This window comes from Microplitis mediator, chromosome 1, assembly GCF_029852145.1.
Source record: "Microplitis mediator isolate UGA2020A chromosome 1, iyMicMedi2.1, whole genome shotgun sequence".
NCBI lineage: Eukaryota > Metazoa > Arthropoda > Insecta > Hymenoptera > Braconidae > Microplitis > Microplitis mediator.
Genome location: NC_079969.1, coordinates 1248373 through 1269802, shown reverse-complemented (window position 1 = coordinate 1269802; position 21430 = coordinate 1248373). Strand labels below are relative to the sequence as shown.

The window sequence follows — 21430 nt, the reverse complement described above, 5'->3', positions numbered from 1 at the left end:
TCATGATTTTTGTTACTGTATAAAATATTTTTAATCTGTTGGTCAGCAAGATTTGAACTTTAATAAACAAATCAGTAAAATTGTTTTTTTTCTTTTTTCATTAGGCCCCAATTTCTATGAAAAAAATTGTTTTGTCATGTTAAAATATTTATTTTATTCTCTTTTTTGTAAATTTTTCCATACATCATTTCTGTACTATGACTAATTGATAGTTATCATTTTTTGCTTTAATCATTTTTTGCAAGAAGAACGGAAATATACCCCATTGAAGTTTTTAGCAGCTAAAAAAATTTATATTTTTATTTGAGAAGATATTTACTTACACCGAAAGATTAGAACCCGACTGGTTACTGTTCTGCACCCGACTCAATACGGTGCTGGACAAAATGATCGATTGTGGTGCAGAGCCACTCTGATTACTCTACGGAACCTGTCTGAGTGGTGTGCGCACACGACTCAGTCAGGTTCTGCACAGTAATCAGTGTGCTGCATCACAATCGAGCATTTTTTTCAGCACCGTATTGAGTCGGGTGCAGAACAGTAACCAGTCGGGTTCTAATCTTTCCGTGTACAGCGATATTGTATTAGTGTAAGTAATGTCCTAGTAGCACTGCCTTAAGCAAGTTTTTGACATAAGTCCTTCAGCAAGTTTCTTACGGAAGATTTGAACAAGACTTTAACAAGATGGATTCCATAAGTAGACTTTCCAAAGATATAATCAAGTCTTGCTTAAGATTAATTATAAAGACTTATGTAAATCTGTAGAAACAGTCTGCAGTAATTCCTAACCAAGATACTTTAGTATAACGATCTTAGGCAAGAGTTGCCGCAGAATTGCTCAAGATATCGAGTTTATTTTTTTTTATAATTCCTCGAGGCTTAAATTCAGTACCTGCAGCAAATCCAGAGGTCCTCGTTTAAATTTAAAGCGCTAAAAATTATTAATATTGTCGGTCGATAAAATTAAATCGAACATTAACTGGGCGCCACTTAATTTATTATCCTGATGCTGAACTCACGCGTCGCAGAGTGCGGGCAGCCATCTGCTGGTATCTTGAGGAATTCTGCAGCAAGTCTGAGCTAACGGGTCTTACTTAAGTGTCTTAGCCAAGTTTTGCAACAGACTTACTTAAGATATCTTATAGAAGTACTTGCCTTGGACTTCCCAAGACTGATCATGCACTTGCTTAAGACAAGATACAGATTTATCTAAAACTTCCTTAAGAAGGCTACTAGGTTTCGATGTACGGATTGGTTGTGTCAAATCTAATATTGGCAATATTTTATCTATTATTTAAAATTTTTTTTTTTACATACTTGAGTAAAGGTGTTGAGAGATACAGGAGCAAATTTTCCAATAGTCATTTCTAGTGGTCGTTGGGCACGTACAAGTACAATTATCAATTGGGCTATTTGATGTGGTTCAAGATCCGTCCAATTACAACTATATACCGCTAAATATATTCCTTCACTCTGTATATACAATAATTTTTTATTTCCAATAATATCGTTTAAACTTTTAAAATCTTTCACAGTTTCTAAAAAATTGGGGGAGAGTTAGCCAAGTTAAAGCCAATAAAAATTTAATTTCACGTAAAAGATAAATGCGACATCAAAGTTGTTTAATAGAAATCTTTTTCATTAGCATTAACATTTTGCCAGCTTCCCCCTATTTGAATATTTAAAAATACAGTGTCGAGCCTTGAAACGCAGGCTATCGAGTTTTCAAAAACGAAAGTCAAAATTATTGAAACTTTTCAATAACAATTCTTAATTATAAAGTAATACTTACTTTCGTTACTAAATTTTCTCCAACCCATGAATAAAGAAACATGATACCAACATAAAAAGAAATATAGCCCACGTAAAAATTCATTTGTATAACCGGCACTTTAGTTCCATTACTCCCAAAAGACTATATAAATAAAAAATAACTATAGTTTTTTATACACACAGTACAACCTGGTCATAAGTTATTGTTATATGGGAAAATTTTTTGGAAATGCATATGTGCAGACACCACACGGCAACCGAAAAACTTCGATAGTGGAACTGGAGTAGGGGTACCATTTCGAGACAAGCGAAAAAAAATATAGAGGAGGTAACTTATAGCCGAGTAAATTGTACCCAGGTTGTACTGTAAATATGACTAATAGAAAAATAGACTAATATAAATAATAACTTACGTTTACAATCAAAAATCCTATGACACTAAAAAGTATTACGAAACAAAGAACTAGTAATAAAAGGACCGCACTGAATATATTTCTTATTTCTTCAATTAAGCTAAATTCAAAAAAATTTATATTTTTTTATTCTTCTATCATTATATTGGCAGTTTTAACTTTAAGATGTTTTTCAAAAAATTTGGGAAGTTGTTGTTTTGGTTTAAAAGTTAGTTTTTATATTACAACATACCCTTGTAGGGAAAAAAATATTGACAACGGGGCCGGTCTTGGCATAATACTGGGCTACCCAGGCTCGGCCTCCAAAGGTTGGTCCAAGATCCGACCAACGTTGAAGTGACGAGCCTCGGCTCGCCAGTCTTGGGCCAAGATTCAGCCAATACTCAAGTAATAAGCCTTGGTTTACCAGTCTAAATAACAAATGGTACCTAAAAACCTCTGGCTTCTGTGAATAGCGTAACAGCCTAGTGGATAAGACACTTGCCTACCAGCCATAAAGGACCAGGTTCGAGACCCAGCAAATGCAAAAAAAATTAGTTTCATCGATCCACCTGATTTCTCTGTGTACAAATTTATTTCCATATGTTACCATCACGTACGTGTCTGCTAATATTTGTTTTTTTTTTAAATTTATTTTTGATAAGTATAGGTCGTTATTTAGCAACAGCCTTGGCACAATACTGGCTCTCGATATTGGGCTGATACTTAGATGCAGTCTTGGCACAACACTGTCACTCAAGCTTGGCTCGGTGTTATCATTTCGATGCTTAGACAGACTTGGGCCAAGCTTGGATTTCAAGCTTACCCGAGAGTTAACAAGTCTTGAGCCAAGCCTCGGCCAAGCTTGGGCCTATTGTTTTTTTCCTATAAGGGTATGAGCATTTGAGGCGTGCACTTCTGAACTTTCCAAACATTTGATCCTTTTTTAATTTTCATAGCGAGAAGTTTAAATTGGGGAGGAATATAAAAATTATATGATTTACATATTTAATAAAATGTTCCATATCATACCTGATTAGGCGATAATGCCTCAAAATAGCAGTTTTCAACAGTTTTTCAAATGTTAATGATTTACCAGAGTTAACTATGAACTTTATTTTTTCGGCAAGAATTTCCAACTGTCCGCAATAATGTAATACAGACATTCCAAAAAACATATCAATTCCAGTATAAACTATTCCCGTTAAAAGACATAGAACAACATATAATATTCTAATAATCCAACAGCGACAGCCTATAGTTACATCAAATGGCAAAGCCGATTGTGTTGCAATTAAACATTCCTCTATATCTGTAACATTATTTACTGTACGAAATAAAAATCCAAATATAACACAAGCATGAAATATTGTTATACTATATGCAATATTTATTAAGCCGCATATCAGCATTATTTTAGAAATCCTAGCATATTTAATCATTATTTGTCTTTCAAAGTTTGTTTTCAGCTCAAGCCAATCACTTTTAATAGCATCAAAAATTTTAGCAACCGCTAAAAAATAAATATATCAATTAATTTTTAATAAGAAAAAAATTTTTGTTTAACCAAATAGGGAAGAGTGGGAAAAAATAGAGAACCATTTTTTAACAAAAAAAATCGGTCTATCGTTTGACCCTGCGGGCCAGCCCTAAAACTTCCCGCTATTCTCGAGCTCCTTGAGCTCGAAAATATTGTTGTGAATACATTTTCAAGTTCTTCGAGCTCTAAAATAATTTTCTATGCCGTTTGCACATTTTCGATGATTTTAACTGCAGAAGCAAATATAAAATAAAACCAAATTTTTTACAATTTTTCATGATATCAGGATGAATCTGGCAAAATCGCAGAATACACAGAAAAAACAGATATCTTGAGTCAAGAAAATATTTTTGAAGACAAACGTTTTCGGGAACCGAGTCAAGATTTTCTTGAGTCAAGAGAATTCGTCTTGGTTGGAGAAGATTTCTACTTTATCTGAGAAAATTTAGGTCTCCAAAAAAATTTTCTTGAATCAAGAATATTTACCTTCAGTCGATAATTTTTTTTTTGTGTATCTACGGTATTATTACCCAAAAAATACGATTTTATTATTATAAAATTATCGTATTATTACGGTATTTATATGACATTTTTTCGGTAAAAGTTCGGCATTTTTATAGTAATTTTACTGTAGTAATCTAGTAACTCTACAGTATAAGTACAGGAAAAAAACTGGCCAATATAACCATATTACTACCAAATTATTACGGTAAATTTACGGCATGTGTATAAATGCCGAAAATTTACGGCATTTTTACGGCATTCGCAAAACCGCGAGGGTAATCAAAATTTGTATAATCGATATTTTAAAAAAATTGGTTCTTTATACTGCCCCCTCTCTTCTTAATATTCATAAGAAGTAAAACCTTTTCTGTTGGTCCACAAAACCATTAACTTTATTTGAGTAATAATAAGAGGTACTAATGATAAAAAATTATCGACAATTAATGTTAAATTACCCCAAATTTTAATCAATGCCATTAATTGAGGTGTTGAATGAAAAGTTATTACACAAATTGCTATAAATATTGATTGCAAGTCGGTTAATAATTTTATGTACCATTTACAGGATTCTGAAGATAACCATAGTCCAGATAGTTTTAAAACTTTACGATGATAACCAATAGCCCATTCATAATCATTTACATTTAAAATTTTTTCTTTTATACAAGATTTACTTAATAATATATTTTTATCTTTACCGTTAATATTCCTGCCCATTTTTATTTTCAAAAATTTATTTTTATAAATTCTGGAGTTTGATAATAATCAGAAAACTTTATAAGTTACAATGTATTACGGCCGTTTTTTTTTTTTTTTCATTGTAATCAATACTTAATAAATATATAATGAAAAAAATTTTACGTAGTGAGCAAGCGCTCATAAATTATACATAAGCTATTAAAACTTTATTTTTTACAATAATAACTTTTATTTTTTTTTTTTATCTTGATAACCACAACAGCTACCGATTTAATATATTTTATATGGTACGTTGAAGTATGACGTGTTTTTCAAATACTTAAAAAATTTTGTATCATATTTTTATTAACTAACACACGGAGATTAGAAATAAAAATTAATAAGTGGCCATAAAAAAGTATGAGCTTTTCGATGAATTGTGAAGTATAGAAAACATTCCAAGTTTTCCATAACGAATTTCCTCTGATTAAACAACTGAATTCGATCGAATTAAACAGAATTAAATTTTTAATTCTATTTAATTCAGATAAATTCTGTTAATTCGGTACCTAACTTGAAAATGAATTCTGTCTAATTCAGAAGGAAAACCAGAATTTGTTAAAATTAAAACGAATTTAAATAATTCTATTCGGTTTAATTCTGATTAATTTGAAAATAATTCTCCGATTTCTGGTTCTGAATCCGAATTAAACTGAATTAAAACGAATTTGAAATTTTTAAATCGGTTTTATTCTGTTTAATTCAAATTCAAATTTTCAATTCAGTTGAATTCTGTTTTGCAGAATTTGACAGAACATAACAGAATTAAAATTTTTAATTCGGTCGAATTCAGATGTTTAATCAGGGTCAAGTTTGTTATTTAATAAGTAAAAGTATAGGTAAGTATAGACTTTAATATACTTCTAGACTGGCTAAGCGGTCGAATAGTAACTGAACTTAAAAGTTCTGCAGTAACACCTGAACAAGACGAACGGAGATTTGAGACCGTTTTCAGAAACAAAGCCCGGGTTCTAGGTTTTAGGAATATCCGCGCTATGAGTTTTTTTCTCACACTTGACTTCGAATATTTTTTTCAAAGTAATTTCAAATGGAATGACCTAGTGAAATTTTTTTTATCTTAATAAAATTTCATGCTTTTTATGATTTTGAAATTTGAAAATTATTTCGAACAAAAAAAATATTTTTAAAAGATTTATTTGAAAAAGCCATGAGACTTTTTCTCATCACGCGAGTAAAGTAAGGCGTAAAAATTAATACGGTTCGGCTCAGTTCGGACAGTTCCGAATCTTTTCGGCAATCACCGCCATTTTTTTCAGCCGTTACATCTGTCATTACTTACAAAATTAAAAAGTTAAAAAACAAGTACATTATAGAAAATTTAAAAATAAAAATAAGCGAAATATTCAAATAAATTATAATTACGTCATAACTAGGAAAGTGCATAATATTTTTGTTTTATTTAACTTCAAATTTACGGTGCGCTGAAGCGTGAGACTTTCTCTCATCACGCGGGTAATGTTTTACGTTGCTCTAACGCGGGTGCTGAAGGATTAATATTTACCAGGGTCACCGAGAAAAAGGAGCAGTACACAATACTGAAGAAAGCAATACACGAAAAAAAAAAATAATCGTGACCAGCACGATACGATTTTCTGACTGTCACGATACTCATGTATTTACCCCTTTGGAGGTTAGTTAGGTTAGCGTTACGTATAGTAGTGGCAACGATCGTATCGTGAATGGGAGTAGAATGGATCGTAACGATAGCTATCCAGATTTCTGCTATGACATTCAGATCGCTTCCTTCACGAAACCTTCATAACGATACTTTAGAAGCTTACAATCACAATAATTTTCTTTCGTGTAGAAATATTGTAAAAGACTGCAGTATTATATAACACTACTTATTTTATTTGAGTTACCCCATTTTTTACATAAAAAATTTCTTTGTGACATTGAGAAGTCTATATTACTTTCCTTCGCGTCTCTAATTTCTTCATTTCTCATATGTTGTCTATACAGGACGTTCTGCGTGATGACTAATGAATGTACTCATAATTGTCTTTTTTAGTCTTGTTTTGCGAGAAGAACGGAAATGTAACCCATTGAAGTTTTTAGCAACTGAAAAATATACATTCTTATTTAAGAAGATATTTACTTACAGAGGGTAAGTAATGGCATCCCTGGTGGAAATTTTTCGGACTCTTCTCTTAAAAACTCTGAAAAAGTCTTTAGTTCCGAAAAAGTTTTACCAGGGATTAGTGCAAGTAATTTTTGTGGAATCCAGCTGAACACGGAGAGAAATGTCAAGTAAATATTCCTATGCTGCATAAAAATATTTACTTGACATTTCTTTCCGTGAACCTGGAGCTCCTACGTCACAGCCTGAATATTCGATAAATTTATTGATTATTTAAAAAATTTTTTTTACTTGAGCAAAAGTGTTGAGTGACACAGGAGCAAATTTTCCAATAGTTACTTCTAGTGGTTTTTGAGAGCGAACAAGTAAAATTATCAATTGGGTCGTTTGTTTTGAATCAAGTGCCGTCCAATCACAATTATATACCGCTAAATATATTCCTTCACTCTGTATATAAAACATATGTTTAGTGCCAGTAATATAAAATTAACAGTTTATATAAAATTAAGGGATAGTCGACCAAAATTGGAAATCAAAATTATTGAAATTTGGTAATAATACTTACGTGCGTTACTAAATTTTCGCCGACCCATGAGTAAACAAACATGAGACCGACAAAAAAAAATATGTAGCCCATGTAAAAATTCATTTGTATGAACGGTACTCTAGTTCCAGTACTCCCAAAAGACTATATAAATGAAAATAAAAATTTTTTATAAATACAGTACAACTTGGTCATAAGTTATTGCTATATACCCGATGAAAAAACATTTTATACAATTATATATAGACTATATATAATTATATATAGACTGTATATACAGGCTATATATAATTGGATAGAAAAAATGGCCCGATCCAATTGTATACAATTCGTATAGAAATTGCATACAATTCTATACAAATTGTATACAATTATATACAATTCTATCATTGCAATTATATAGAATTGTATATAATTATATAGAATTGTATACAATTTGTATAGAATTGTATACAATTTCTATACAGTTATATACAATTGGATCGGGCCATTTTTTGTATATAATTTTATACAATTGTATAAAATCTTTTTTCATCGGGTAGCAATAGCTTATGTGGTGCAGACACCACATGACAACCGAAAAACTTCTATAGTGTAAATACGGCTAATAGAAAAATAGACTAATATAAATAATAACTTACGGTTGCAATCAGGAATCCCATAACACTAAAAGTGATTCCAAAACACATAACTAGTAACAAAAGGACTGAACTAAATATATCCTTTATTTCTTCAATTAAACTATATCCGAAAAATTAATACAATAGATAATTAATAATAAAATTATTTATCTCGGCTGTAATTTAGTTAAAAATATTTGATCTATGAACAATAACAATATTTTACAAAGGATGTTTTTTCTGTGGCAGGTTTTCATGCGTTCTACACGCACACACGCACATGTACACGCACCTTCAATATAGCATTCTTAAGGAAGTTTTGTGTAAGTAGCTCAAGTCTTAAGCAAGTGCATGATCAGTCTTGGGAAGTCCAAGGCAAGACTTCTATAAGATATCTTAAGTAAGTCTGTTGCAAAACTTGGCTAAGACACTTAAGTAAGACCCGTTAGCTCAGACTTGCTGCAGAATTCCTCAAGATACCAGCAGATGGCTGCCCTCACTCTGCGACGCGTGAGTTCAGCATCAGGATAATAAATTAAGTGGCGCCCAGTTAATGTTCGATTTAATTTTATCGACCGACAATATTAATAATTTTTAGCGCTTTAAATTTAAACGAGGACCTCTGGATTTGCTGCAGGTACTGAATTTAAGCCTCGAGGAATTATAAAAAAAATAAACTCGATATCTTGAGCAATTCTGCGGCAACTCTTGCCTAAGATCGTTATACTAAAGTATCTTGGTTAGGAATTACTGCAGACTGTTTCTACAGATTTACATAAGTCTTTATAATTAATCTTAAGCAAGACTTGATTATATCTTTGGAAAGTCTACTTATGGAATCCATCTTGTTAAAGTCTTGTTCAAATCTTCCGTAAGAAACTTGCTGAAGGACTTTCGTCAAGAACTTGCTTAAGACAATGCTACTAAGGAAAAAATCCTAAACTTCCACAACCGGAAACTAAAAAATTAGATAAACAAAACAAAAGATCTGATTTTTACAAAATGATCCATATCATACCTGATTATACGATAATGCCTCAGAACAATAGTTTTCAATAACTCTTTAAACATTAATGGCTCATCGGAATTAACCATACACTTAATTTTTTCGGCGAGAATTTCCAACTGTCCGCAATTATGTAAAACTGACATTCCAAAAAAAACGTCAATCCCAGTATAAACAGTCCCAGCTAAATAACATTCAAGAGCATGTACTATTCTAATAACCCAATAACGATACCCTATAGTTACATCAAATGGAAAAACTGTTTGCGTAGCAATTAAATATCCCTCAATGTCTGTCAAATTTGTTGTTGTACGAAACGAAAACCCAAATATAACACAGCCGTGAAATATTATAAGATTATATGCAATATTTGATATGCCAATTATCATCATTATGTTTGCAATTCTCGCATATTTGATCATTATTTGTCTCTCAAATTCATTTTTCGGCTCCAGCCAATCACTTTTGACAGCATCAAAAATTTTAGCGATGGCTGTATAAAAAAAGTAACAAATCACTGCATTATTGATGGAGAAAAAAAATAATTGGCTGGCAAAATACAACCCCTATGAAAAAAATTTATAAAAACAATATATGTTAAAATATAAAAAAATTATATTTTTCATATAAAAAAAATGTATTAAAAATACATAAAAAATATATAAAATATGTATAAAAAATATATTTTAAATAGCTAACTTTTCGCCGATTTTCGTATATATATTATAAATATATTAAAAATATATAACAAATACATGTATAAGAATTCCCTTGCGGCATTAAAAACATTCTGGATACACTCTGGAAATATTCTGGTAACACGGTGCAACCATACGGACTTCAGAGTATTTCCAGAATGGTTTTGTGCCCTTTTCTGAGAGTGAACCCAGAGTATTTCCAGAGCGGATACGGAGTAAATCCAAAGTGTTTCCAGAAAGTATCCAGAGTGGATACATACTGACACGGTTATGCATTCACATTGAACACAAACTGATACCAAAGTGTTTCCAGAATGTTTCCAGAGTGGGATCAGAGTCAATACATACTCAAATCAGAGGGTATTCAGAGTAAATGAATACTGAAAAAAAAAAAAAAAAATTTACCGAAATATATTATTTTAAGAATATTCAAGAGCATTTATTGAATACAAAAATCAATTTTTCTTTGTCATTACCTGAAACGTATTTTATTTTTCTGGATTGTATAAACAATTTTTTCAAGAAAACAAAAATATTTGACATTATTGTCACAATGTAATATAGCATCTACTATATGACCATCCAAACAGGCACTTGACACTCTGTCAAATAACAGAGAAGTACCCATGCCAGAATTATCTTTAAATATAGAATATAAAAACTCTGAAACACCTATCTAAGCAGGAACAGGACAATCATAAGTTGGGCGCGATCTAGCGGCGAACACTGAACTACTTCCACTGCTGCTTAGCACCAGTGACTTTCTCCTCCTTCACATATATCTTCTCCCAGCATATTTTTCTCTTAAATCTTTCACATTAAAACCCGGGTCAAAGCTAAAATTTTTTTTTGGGATAAAAATACTTAATGAAAATAACAATTTAAAAAAAAAACAATTGTTTTTTAAAAAATGTTTTTTATTGCTAAAAAGTGAATTTGCTAATTAATAATTTTTTTGTATTTATTAAAAAGTATTATAAAAATTACTGTTATTCATAATTCCTTAAGCAATTGAGTTAGAGCTTCGGTTACAAGCTCGATTTGTTTAATGATTAATGGATAATAAAAAAGACTTGAAGTGTTGTAGTTGTGTCTTCAATAAGTTATTTTAATAACAATGGAGAAGAACAGAAAGGTAGCGACAAGTCCAAGTGTACAATAATTTAAAAAATTATGAAAAAGATAAAAAAAAAATGTTTTCTACAAAAAAAACGCATGATTATTTTTAGTATTTGAAAAAAATATTGCGTGGAAATTTATTTGTTTATAACAAATTGTTTGTTTATAACAAATTGTTTGTTTAATAAACAAATAATAAATGAATGAAAAAAATTTTTTTCTAATATAACAGAACATGATAAATGATGATTTAAAAAAAATAATGGTTCCTTAATATCAATATTGAGTAAAAAAAAAATTGTTAATTAGCTAATGCGCTGTTTAGCAAAAAAAATTTTTTTTAAGAAACGATTTTTTTCTTAAAATTCCTTATTTTTATTAAGCGTTTTTTTCCCAAGAAAAAATTTTATTAAATCTAACTAGCAATGTATTTATTTATGACAATTATTTAAACAATGCAAGTAAAAATTTTTTTCAAATTATTGTTATGTAGCTTTCAGCAATAAAAAAACAAAATAATCAAAAAAATAAATTTTCTTGATTGCTTTATTTACGTTTTTTATTTTTCAATGGCTTAGATTGTTAATAAAATCGAAATTTTTTTATTTTTTCACCAGCGATCTTTTCTAAACCCTTTCAAGAATAGCTTTAAGAAGTAAAAAAAATTCGGGGTTTTTAGTTTGGAAATAATCAGGGTTTTTGTGTAAACTTTCACAAAGTAAAAATTAACTAATTAACAAAAGCATAGTTAATTAAAAAATTGGGGTTAAAATTGTTTTTCTGTAGATTATTATTGATTTATGTGTTTAGAAAGTATCCAATTTTTTTAGTCCTTAGTATTTAAATTTTATCGACTCTGGGCCCATTTTGAAAACACTCTGATTTTATCCTGTACTCATTTTGAGCCCATTTTGAAAACACTTTGATTCCATTCTGGACTCACTGTGGGTCCATTCTGAAAACACTTTGATTTCATTCTGGATTCACTTTGGGTCCATTCTGAAAACACTTTGATCTACTCTGGATCAATTCTGAAACCACTTTGGTTTCACTCTGGAAAAAGGGCACAAAACCACTCTGGAAACATACTGGATTTAGAATGTTTACATTCTGACTATGATTCCAGAGTGTTTCCAGAGTGGGTTGAAGGTCGCAAGGGAAAGAATATACGAAAAATATATTTTTCTTATATTTAAAAATATAAAAAAAATATATTAGTAATATATTGTAAATCTATAAAAAATATAAAAAATATATTTCTTATATAATTTTTGTATATTTTTAAATATAAAAAAAATATATTTTTTTACATATATTTTTGATATATTTTTTATATATAAAATATACATGAAAATCGGCCAAAAGTTAGCTATTTTAAATATATTTTTTATACATATTTTATATATATTTATAAATTTTTTATGTATTTTTAATATATTGCACGCCTCGGAAGCGAAGCAGAGAGGTTGTGCTTTATAACCAACCTGTCAAGGTCACACGATTTCCACTCATTAAAGTGCATATATTTTTTTTCTATTACTCTTACACATTATGAAAAACACATCAATATAAAGCTCAAACACTAATAAATAATCCTGATACTTTTTTTAATTTGTCTAATATGTATTAATATAAAAAAAAAGTTCATTAAAAAAAATTTATCGTGGACGTCCATTAGTCTGTGGTTAAAAAAAACGGCGTGGTACGGATATCTCGAGAACGACTTGACGAAACTACTTAATTTTTTTTTCAAAATTTTCAGAAATAAGCAAAGAAGGTTCCTTTCGAAAATCACTACTGTAGGCCTTCTCGTTTTTTTAAAAATAAATCATTACGGTTAAAACCGGCAATCTTACATGTAAACAAACACACACTGCCGCCATTTTTCATTAGGAATGTTCTCCTTATTTATTTTTTTTTTACTTTTATTACCGTATATTTACCATGGAAATTTCTATGGGAAAAGAGCGGGATGTTCAATTTTATTCGAAATTTAACTTTTAAAAAAAAACATAACATGAGCGTTCGGGGCGTGCACTTTTGAATTTTCCAAATTTTTTGTGATATATTGTAAGATATATTTTTAATATATAAAATATACACGAAAATCGGCCAAAAGTTAGCTATTTTAAATATATTTTTTATACATATTTTATATATATTTATAAATTTTTTATGTATTTTTAATATATTTTTTATGTATTTTTAATATTTTTTTTTTATATGAAGAATATATTTTTTGTATATTTAACATATATTTTTTTTATAAATTTTTTTCATGGGGGAATTCATATTAATAAGCAAAACCTTTTCTTTTAGTCCACAAAACTATTAGTTTTATTTGCGCACTGCAAAGAGGTATCGATGACAAAAAATTATCGACGATTAATGTCAGATCAGCCCAAACTTTAGTCAATGCCATCACTTCAGGTATTGTCAAACTAGTAATTATGCAAGCAATGATAATTAATGAATGTACTTCTGTTAATAATTTAATATACCATTCAAGTGGTTTTGAATATGACCAAAGTCCACATAATTTAAAAACTTTACGATGATAATTAACAGCCCACTCATAATCTTTTACAGAAGATTCATTATTTGACGGTATACTTAAATTTCTTACGCCAATATTCGTTTCCATTTTTTGAAAGCTTGGCAGTAATTAGGCGACAGTTCAAATGGAATTGAATCATAGCTCTATTTTTCTTATAATCGATACTCGATAAATGAATAATAAAATATTTAAATGAAGTGAATAAGCGCGCATATATTATGCATAAACTACTGAAACTTAAGTTTTTTCTTTAGTAACTTTTATTTTACTGTTTTTGTCTCGATAACTTCGACAGCTATCGGCTTTATATATTTTATGTCGTCCATTGAAGTATGACGTGTTTTTCAAATACTTAAATAATTTTGTATTATATTTTTATGTTAATAACTAACGCACGGAAATTGGAAATAAAAATTAAGTGGCCGTAAAAAAGTATGAGCTTTTCGATAAATTGTGAAATACAGAAAATATTCCAAGTTTTTTATAATGAATTTCAAAATTGTTATTTAATAAGTAAAAGTATAGGTAAGTGTAGACTTTAATATAATTTTAGACTAACTAAGCTGTCGAATAGTAACTCTGATTAAACAACTGAATTCGATCGAATTAAACAGAATTAAATTTTTAATTCAGATGAATTCTGTCAATTCGGTACCTAACTTAAAAATGAATTCTGTCTTATTCGGCAGGAAAATAAGAATTTGTCAAAATTAAAACGAATCTAAATAATTCTGTTCGGTTTAATTCGGATTAATTCGAAAATAATTCTCCAATTTCAGGTTCTGAATCCGAACTAAACTGAATTAAAAATTTTTAATTCGGATTAATTCGAAAATAATTCTCCAATTTCAGGTTCTGAATCCGAACTAAACTGAATTAAAAATTTTTAATTCGGATTAATTCGAAAATAATTCTCCAATTTCTGGTTCTGAATCCGAACTAAACTGAATTAAAATGAATTAAAAATTTTTAAATCGGTTTAATTCGGATTAATTCGAAAATAATTCTCCAATTTCTGGTTCTGAATCCGAATTAAACTGAATTAAAAATTTTTAATTCGGATTGATTCAAAAATAATTCTCCAATTTCTGGTTCTGAATCCGAATTAAACTGAATTAAAAATTTTTAATTCGGATTAATTCGAAAATAATTTCCGGTTCTGAATCCGAATTAAACTGAATTAAAACGAATTTGGAATTTTTAATTCGGTTTTATTCTGTTTAATTCAAATTCAAATTTTCAATTCAGTTGAATTCTGTTTTGCAGAATTCGACAGAATATAACAGAATTAAAATTTTTAATTCGATCGAATTCAGTTGTTTAATCAGTTGACTGAACTCAAGAGTTCTGCAGTAACACCTGAACAAGACGAACGAAGATTTGGGACCGTTTTCAGAAACAAAGCCCGGGTTTTCGGTGGCAACAGAAAAAATAACGAAATTAGAGCATTTCAGTCCGAAATGAATGGGTTTGCACACACTTACCCAGTGCGCATACTTGCCCCACAAGACTCTATATTTGTAGTAAAAAAAATATTTTTGCTATTAATATATTTATTAAGATTTCAAAGCCAACAGTAAAACTATTTGTAGAGTTCTTGATACATATGACATATAATGATTCCAATAAATAAGTAGTTTTATAAATTTAATAAAATAAATCTATTGCAAAATAAAATAATAAGCAACTACATATATTACTGTTACAAAGTGTTGAGTTGATCGCAACTAACTGGCTTTCTTACAATTCGATGCAAAAAATAAATACTATATGCTACCGAGTAGAAATTCGTCACTCGTGTGTTGGCAACACTCGCTAGTAGTTCGTGAGCCAATCCACAGGCGTCGAGGTTATATTGTACTCTGTAGTGTAATAGACTATTACTTTACGGATTTTATATGGGTTCCTTTGGATGGGTAACTTGGCTATTTCTTCATCTGTGCTGTCTAATCGTACGTTAACTGCCATATTATTTTTTTTTCTAACCGTTCCTAGCAAGAAGAACGGAAATATATCCCGCTGAAGTTTTCAGTATCTGAAAAGTATATGATATATAAACGTAGATATATATTTATAGGTAATGACGTACTTGTGCGAAAGTGTTTAGTGTTGCAGGAGCAAATTTTCCGATAGTTATTTCTAGTGGTCGCTGAGCACGTACGAGTATAATTATCAATTGGGCTATTTGATGTGGTTCAAGATCCGTCCAATTACAACTATATACCGCCACATGTATTTCTTCACTCTATATACAAAAAAATTATTAATTATCAATCATTCTTTTATAATTAATAACTTTCTGAAAAAAAACTATCAATGACAAGTACTGCCGATCAGTAAATATTCCCTGGAAAATTAATTTAAAAATGTAGAGTCATGTGGGGTAAGTGGGCGCACACTTACCCACTGCGCAAACTTGCCCCACATTACTCTACTATTTGTTAATGAGTCAAAAAATACATATAAGGACTCTAGTACGATTGTCTTAAGCAAGTTCTTGACAAAAGTCCTTCAGCAAGTTTCTTACGGAAGATTTGAACAAGACTTTAACAAGATGGATTCCATGAGTAGACTTTCCAAAGATATAATCAAGTCTTGCTCAAGATTAATTATAAAGACTTATGTAAATCTGTAGAAACATTCTGCAGTAATTCCTAACCAAGATACTTTAGTATAACGATCTTAGGCAAGAGTTGCCGCAGAATTGCTCAAGATATCGAGTTTATTTTTTTTATAATTCCTCGAGGCTTAAATTCAGTACCTGCAGCAAATCCAGAGGTCCTCGTTTTAATTTAAAGCGCTAAAAATTATTAATATTGTCGGTCGATAAAATTAAATCGAACATTAACTGGGCGCCACTTAATTTATTATCCTGATGCTGAACTCACGCGTCGTAGAGTGAGGGCAGCCATCTGCTGGTATCTTGAAGAATTCTGCAGCAAGTCTGAGCTAACGGGTCTTACTTAAGTGTCTTAGCCAAGTTTTGCAACAGACTTACTTAAGATATCTTATAGAAGTACTTGCCTTGGACTTCCCAAGTCTGATCATGCACTTGCTTAAGACAAGATACAGATTTACTTAAGAATTCCTTAAGAATCCTAGTGTATAAAAAAGTAAATAAGTAACAATACTTACGTGGGAAAGTAAATTTTCACCAACCCATGAATAAACAAACAAGAGGCCAACAAAAAAAAGAATATAGCCAATGTAAAAATTCATTTGAGATACCGGTACTTTAGTTCCGTCACTCTCGAATGACTACATACATAAAAATATATATCAATAAATACGATTTGTGTACACGAAAAAAAAGTGATACTCCATATCATTATTTTTTTCCGTTTACAAAAATTACTTACACTTGCAATGAGAAATCCTATGACACTAAAAAGTATTCCGAAACAAAGAACAAGTAGTAAAAGGACCGTAGCAAATATATTTCTTATTTCTTCAATCAAGCTAAATTTAAATAAAATTTATAAACAATACATACTTAATAAGGTGTCACGACTAAATATCCGCGACAAAATATCCAATGACAAAATAACCGACGACAAAGTTCACTAAAACCATGATAAAAGGGCGGTTATTTTGTCATTTGGTTATTTTATCATTCGGTTATTTTGTCGTCGGTTATTTTTAGGGCTTCACTCGAGCCAAGACAAGACAAGATTGGGAAAGTCTTGTCTTGATCTCGAAAGCTTTGATCTTGTCTTGATCTTGACTTCAAAATGTAAGTCTTGCATCGATCTCGAAAAATAAGTTATTAATAATATTGTCTTGTCAAGATCTCGTCTTGGTCTTGAATAACCTGAAATTTTCTTAATATCAGTCATAATACAACACACACAGAAAAAAAGAATTTCTTGGCGCAAGAAATATTTTGTATTATGAATTGAAGACAAAAATTTTTCTTGGCTCAAGAATTTTTTTCTCGCCAAAAAAATTTTTTTCTTGTTCCAAGAAAATTTTATCTTACCCCAAGAAAAATTTTGTTTTCACTTTATAATACAAAAAATTTCTTGGGTCAAGTAAAAATTTTCTTAGAACAAGAAAAATTTTTTTGCGCCAAGAAATCCTTTTTTTCTGTGCACAGTTGAGTATTTTTCAATAAAAGAAAAATTGATTATTTTTTAAATCTTATATAAATATACTCGATCGCTTCAAGTACTTCTAAAATGTTTTAACTTTTTAACCTAATAAACATTATTATAATTAATTAATAATCTTTCTTAAAGCATGGAAATCTTATTACGAGAATTCTCATATACTTATACTTATTTTTTTATGTCTTGTCAAGACTTAGCGAGATCTTTTTAATGATATTGGTCTTGGTCTTGAATTGCGATCTATCATATCGTCTTGGTCTTGTCTTGACAAATCGAGACGAGGTCAAGACAAGACTAATACAATCTCGATCTTGAGTGAAGCCCTAGTTATTTTGTCGTCGGTTATTGTGTTACGGAACCACTATATAAGGCTGGGCCGTATTAAACGAATTTTTGAATTTTACTTTTCTTTTAATTTATTAATCAATTGTTATTACAGAAATTTTTAAAGCTTCCGAAAAAATGTGAAAGACAAATTTTTTCGGAAGGTTTTCATCATTCGAGTGACGTAATTATTCAAAACGTAACTAGAAAAGTAAAATTCGAAAATTCGTTTAGTACTGCCGACCCTTAATAATCTGAGATAATAAAAAAAATACCCGATTATACGATAGTGTCTCAGAACAATAGTCTTCAACAATTCTTGAAACACTCGCGGCTCATCAGGATTAACCAGATCCTTTATTTTGTCGGCAAGAATTTCCAACTGTCCGCAGTTATGTAGTACAGACATCCCGCAAAAAACATCAATCGCAGTATAAGTTATCCCAGCCCCGAAACATTGAAGCGCTTGGACTATTCTAATAATCCAGCATCTGTACCCAATAGTTATGTCGAATGGAAAATATGATTGGGTCGGAATCAAATATCCCTCTATGTCTGTTATATTATTGACTGTGCGGTATACGAATCCGAATAAAACACTGCCGTGAAATGTTATAAGATTATATGCAATATTTGACAACCCGCAAACCATCATTATTCTAGCGATCCTGGCATATCTTCTCATTATTTTTCTCTCAGCCTCGGTTTTTGGTTCGAGCCAATCACTTTTGACAGCATCGACAATCCTAGCAATAGCTAAGAAAAAAAATAATAATAAACCTACAAATTTACACTGTAAAAAATCCGGAGTGAATTCGGATTGAAATTAAATTCGAATTCACTCCGGATTCACTCCACTTGGAGTTCCGGAGTTTTAAAAAAAATCACTCCGCATGCGGAGTAAATTGGGAGTTTTTTTTTTAGCGGAGTGATCTCGGAGTAATACGGATTTTATTTCACTCCGAATTCACTCCGGTCCGGAGTTTTAACATTTAAATTAATTTATATTAAACTATTAAACAGCGTGTGTGTGCGAGTGTCTGTGTGCACACAAAAAAAAAATTCTCGACTGAAGGTAAATATTCTTGATTCAAGAAAATTTTTTTGGAGACCTAAATTTTCTCAGATAAAGTAGAAATCTTCTCCAACCAAGACAAAGTCTCTTGGCTCAAGAAAATCTTGACTTGGTTCCCGAAAACGTTTGTCTTCAAAAATATTTTCTTGACTCAAGATATCTGTTTTTTCTGTGTGTGTGTGTATCGGTTGATCAGTACTGTAATACGCAAATTTTTATTTCGATTTTACTTAGTGGTGTTATATTTTATTAATGATATTTTTAAAACTCCCCAATGGAGTGAATTTCACTCCGAGGGGAGTGAATAATTAAAAATTCATTCACTCCGGATTTAATCCGCATTCACTCCGCGAATTTTTTACAGTGTATACATCGCGGTGCGAAAAATCGGAAGTGAATTTTGACCTCCTTTAGTCCGGATTCTCTCCGTTACTCAAAGTAGTGACTTTTTACAAATTACTAAAACGAAGTATGCCACTAATTTAATTAGTATATTTTCACTGGCAATAAGTGGGAATTTGCTGTAAAAGTGATTTTCACAAATTCTTTTTTGGAGAGCGAAGTTCCATTTTTTCAAGCCCAAATCAAAAGGAATTTTGTTGTTAAAATAAAGTCACCCCTAGTGAATTTCACTCCGAAGAAACTAAAATAAAAAAAAATCACCCACTCCGCGAAATTTTTCAGTGTAGTTAAAAAAAAAAAATTATTTCACTACACTCTAAAAAATTGGGGAAATAAATGCGGAGTCAATGCGGAAGCGGATTATTTTTTATATGAATTTCACTACAGGGGTAATTATTTTGACATTAAAAATCTAGATCGAACTCCAAAAATCTCTATTCACTCCCAATTTTTCGACGGTGCACATATATGTATTTATAAAAAAAAACCTTTTCTTCTGGTCCACAAAACAAAGAGCTTTATCTGCGTGCTGATAAGAGCCGCCGAGGATAACAAATTATCAACAATTAGGGTCAAGTTTCCCCAAATTTTGACCAAAGCCATTGCTTCAGGTGTCGTCAAACAAATAAGCACACCCCCGATAATAAATAGCGAGTGTAAATCTGTTATTAATTTCAAATACCATCTATTTGAATTCGAATAGATCCATATCCCACAGAATTTCAACACTTTCCGGTGATAATGAATCGCCCATTCGAAATCTGTTTCGTTATTCACGACATTTTCTGGTTCTGAAGATTGATTTTGTACTACCGTTGAATTTTGATCACTTGGACTAACTTTCATTTTATTTTTTTTATTTCACGACTAAATATTTTCCATAAATAATGAGCCGCGGAAGTGATGAGTCAATTTAGTTAACGTTATAATATATCGCGGGTGTTTTTTTGTTGGAATCAATACTTGGTAAAAAATTGTAAGCCAGTGAATAAGTGCTCATATATTATGCAGTAGCTACTAAAACTTTTTTTGTACTTTAATAACTTTTATTTAGCTGCTTTTGTCTCGAGCTATCGATTAATATTTAATTTCATGTTGTACGACACTAAATAGAGTCTTCGTAAAGTACTTGCATAATTTTTTTTTTATTTAAAAAATTTTTCATTGACATATTTTCTAAATTAATTATCAAATCCATAATTTTATTTTATTCTTGCTAAATAATTTCAAAATTTGCTATTGGCGGGAACTGAGAAAATTTGAATTTTCAAGCAGTAAAAAATAAATACTCATAAATAAATACACGGAAAAAACAGAATATTAAAAATTAATAAATAATAGTAAAAAGTGGAACCTGTTATCAATAATTAGTAGGGGAGGGTGGGGCAGAGCGGCCCCCCTAAGCCAATTATTATTTTTTGTGGCTTTCAACCATAAGATCACTTTACTTTTGTCCTATTTCGAACAAATTTATGGACATTTTGCCAAAATTCTGAAAAATTTTTTTTTTTTTGTGGGGCAGAGCGGCCCCCTTCAAAAAGTGATAAAAAAAATTTTTTTTTTCGTTTTTTTTTTTTTTAAATTGTTTTCATCATTAAGAATGTATTTCTTTCTCTTGACAACTATTTTTGGTTTTATATTACTCGAAAAAAATTTTTTAAAGCGTAAAAAATCGTTTACTCTCGATTACCTTAATTACTAATTGTTATTTAATAAAAAAAAAAATCAATTCTATAATTTTACTTTATTTCAAAAATTTATCAACTAAAAAAAAAAATTTAATTTTTATAAATTTTTAGTGACCAAATTTGCCTCTTACATAGAGAAACGGCCGAAAAATATGAAAAAATAATTTTTTCGGAAGTTTCGGCTGGTCCATTTTGCCCCAGGTGTTATGCGTAGGGCTAGAAATGTGGAATTATAATAAT

The 21430-nt window shown here is 30.3% G+C and overlaps 3 protein-coding genes across 7 annotated transcripts; all 3 read right to left on the bottom strand.

The window, feature by feature from the left end:
• Positions 1-138: 138 nt before the first annotated feature.
• On the bottom strand, positions 139-4976 carry LOC130666935 (odorant receptor 10a-like). Of its 5 annotated transcripts, none has more exons than XM_057468278.1 (7): positions 4572-4976; positions 3544-3678; positions 3198-3492; positions 2187-2286; positions 1793-1915; positions 1318-1473; positions 139-281 (listed from the first exon to the last, which is right to left on the bottom strand). In XM_057468278.1, exons 1-7 carry the CDS (start codon positions 4924-4926, stop codon positions 228-230), a joined length of 1218 nt encoding a protein of 405 aa, XP_057324261.1. In that variant the 5' UTR covers positions 4927-4976; the 3' UTR covers positions 139-227. The 5 variants fall into 5 exon arrangements, with proteins under 5 accessions (XP_057324261.1, XP_057324271.1, XP_057324279.1 ...); XM_057468288.1 differs by having other exon boundaries at positions 3198-3477; XM_057468296.1 differs by having other exon boundaries at positions 3198-3471.
• A 1990-nt stretch (positions 4977-6966) lies between these two features.
• On the bottom strand, positions 6967-13699 carry LOC130674464 (odorant receptor Or2-like). Its single transcript, XM_057479806.1, has 6 exons — positions 13343-13699; positions 9231-9711; positions 8234-8333; positions 7614-7736; positions 7340-7495; positions 6967-7029 (listed from the first exon to the last, which is right to left on the bottom strand). Exons 1-6 carry the CDS (start codon positions 13677-13679, stop codon positions 6976-6978), a joined length of 1251 nt encoding a protein of 416 aa, XP_057335789.1. The 5' UTR covers positions 13680-13699; the 3' UTR covers positions 6967-6975.
• A 1440-nt stretch (positions 13700-15139) lies between these two features.
• LOC130674456 (odorant receptor 9a-like) lies at positions 15140-20465 on the bottom strand. The gene is made up of 6 exons (XM_057479793.1): positions 19991-20465; positions 18301-18781; positions 16952-17051; positions 16728-16850; positions 15682-15837; positions 15140-15627 (listed from the first exon to the last, which is right to left on the bottom strand). Exons 1-6 carry the CDS (start codon positions 20346-20348, stop codon positions 15574-15576), a joined length of 1272 nt encoding a protein of 423 aa, XP_057335776.1. The 5' UTR covers positions 20349-20465; the 3' UTR covers positions 15140-15573.
• Positions 20466-21430: the final 965 nt, after the last annotated feature.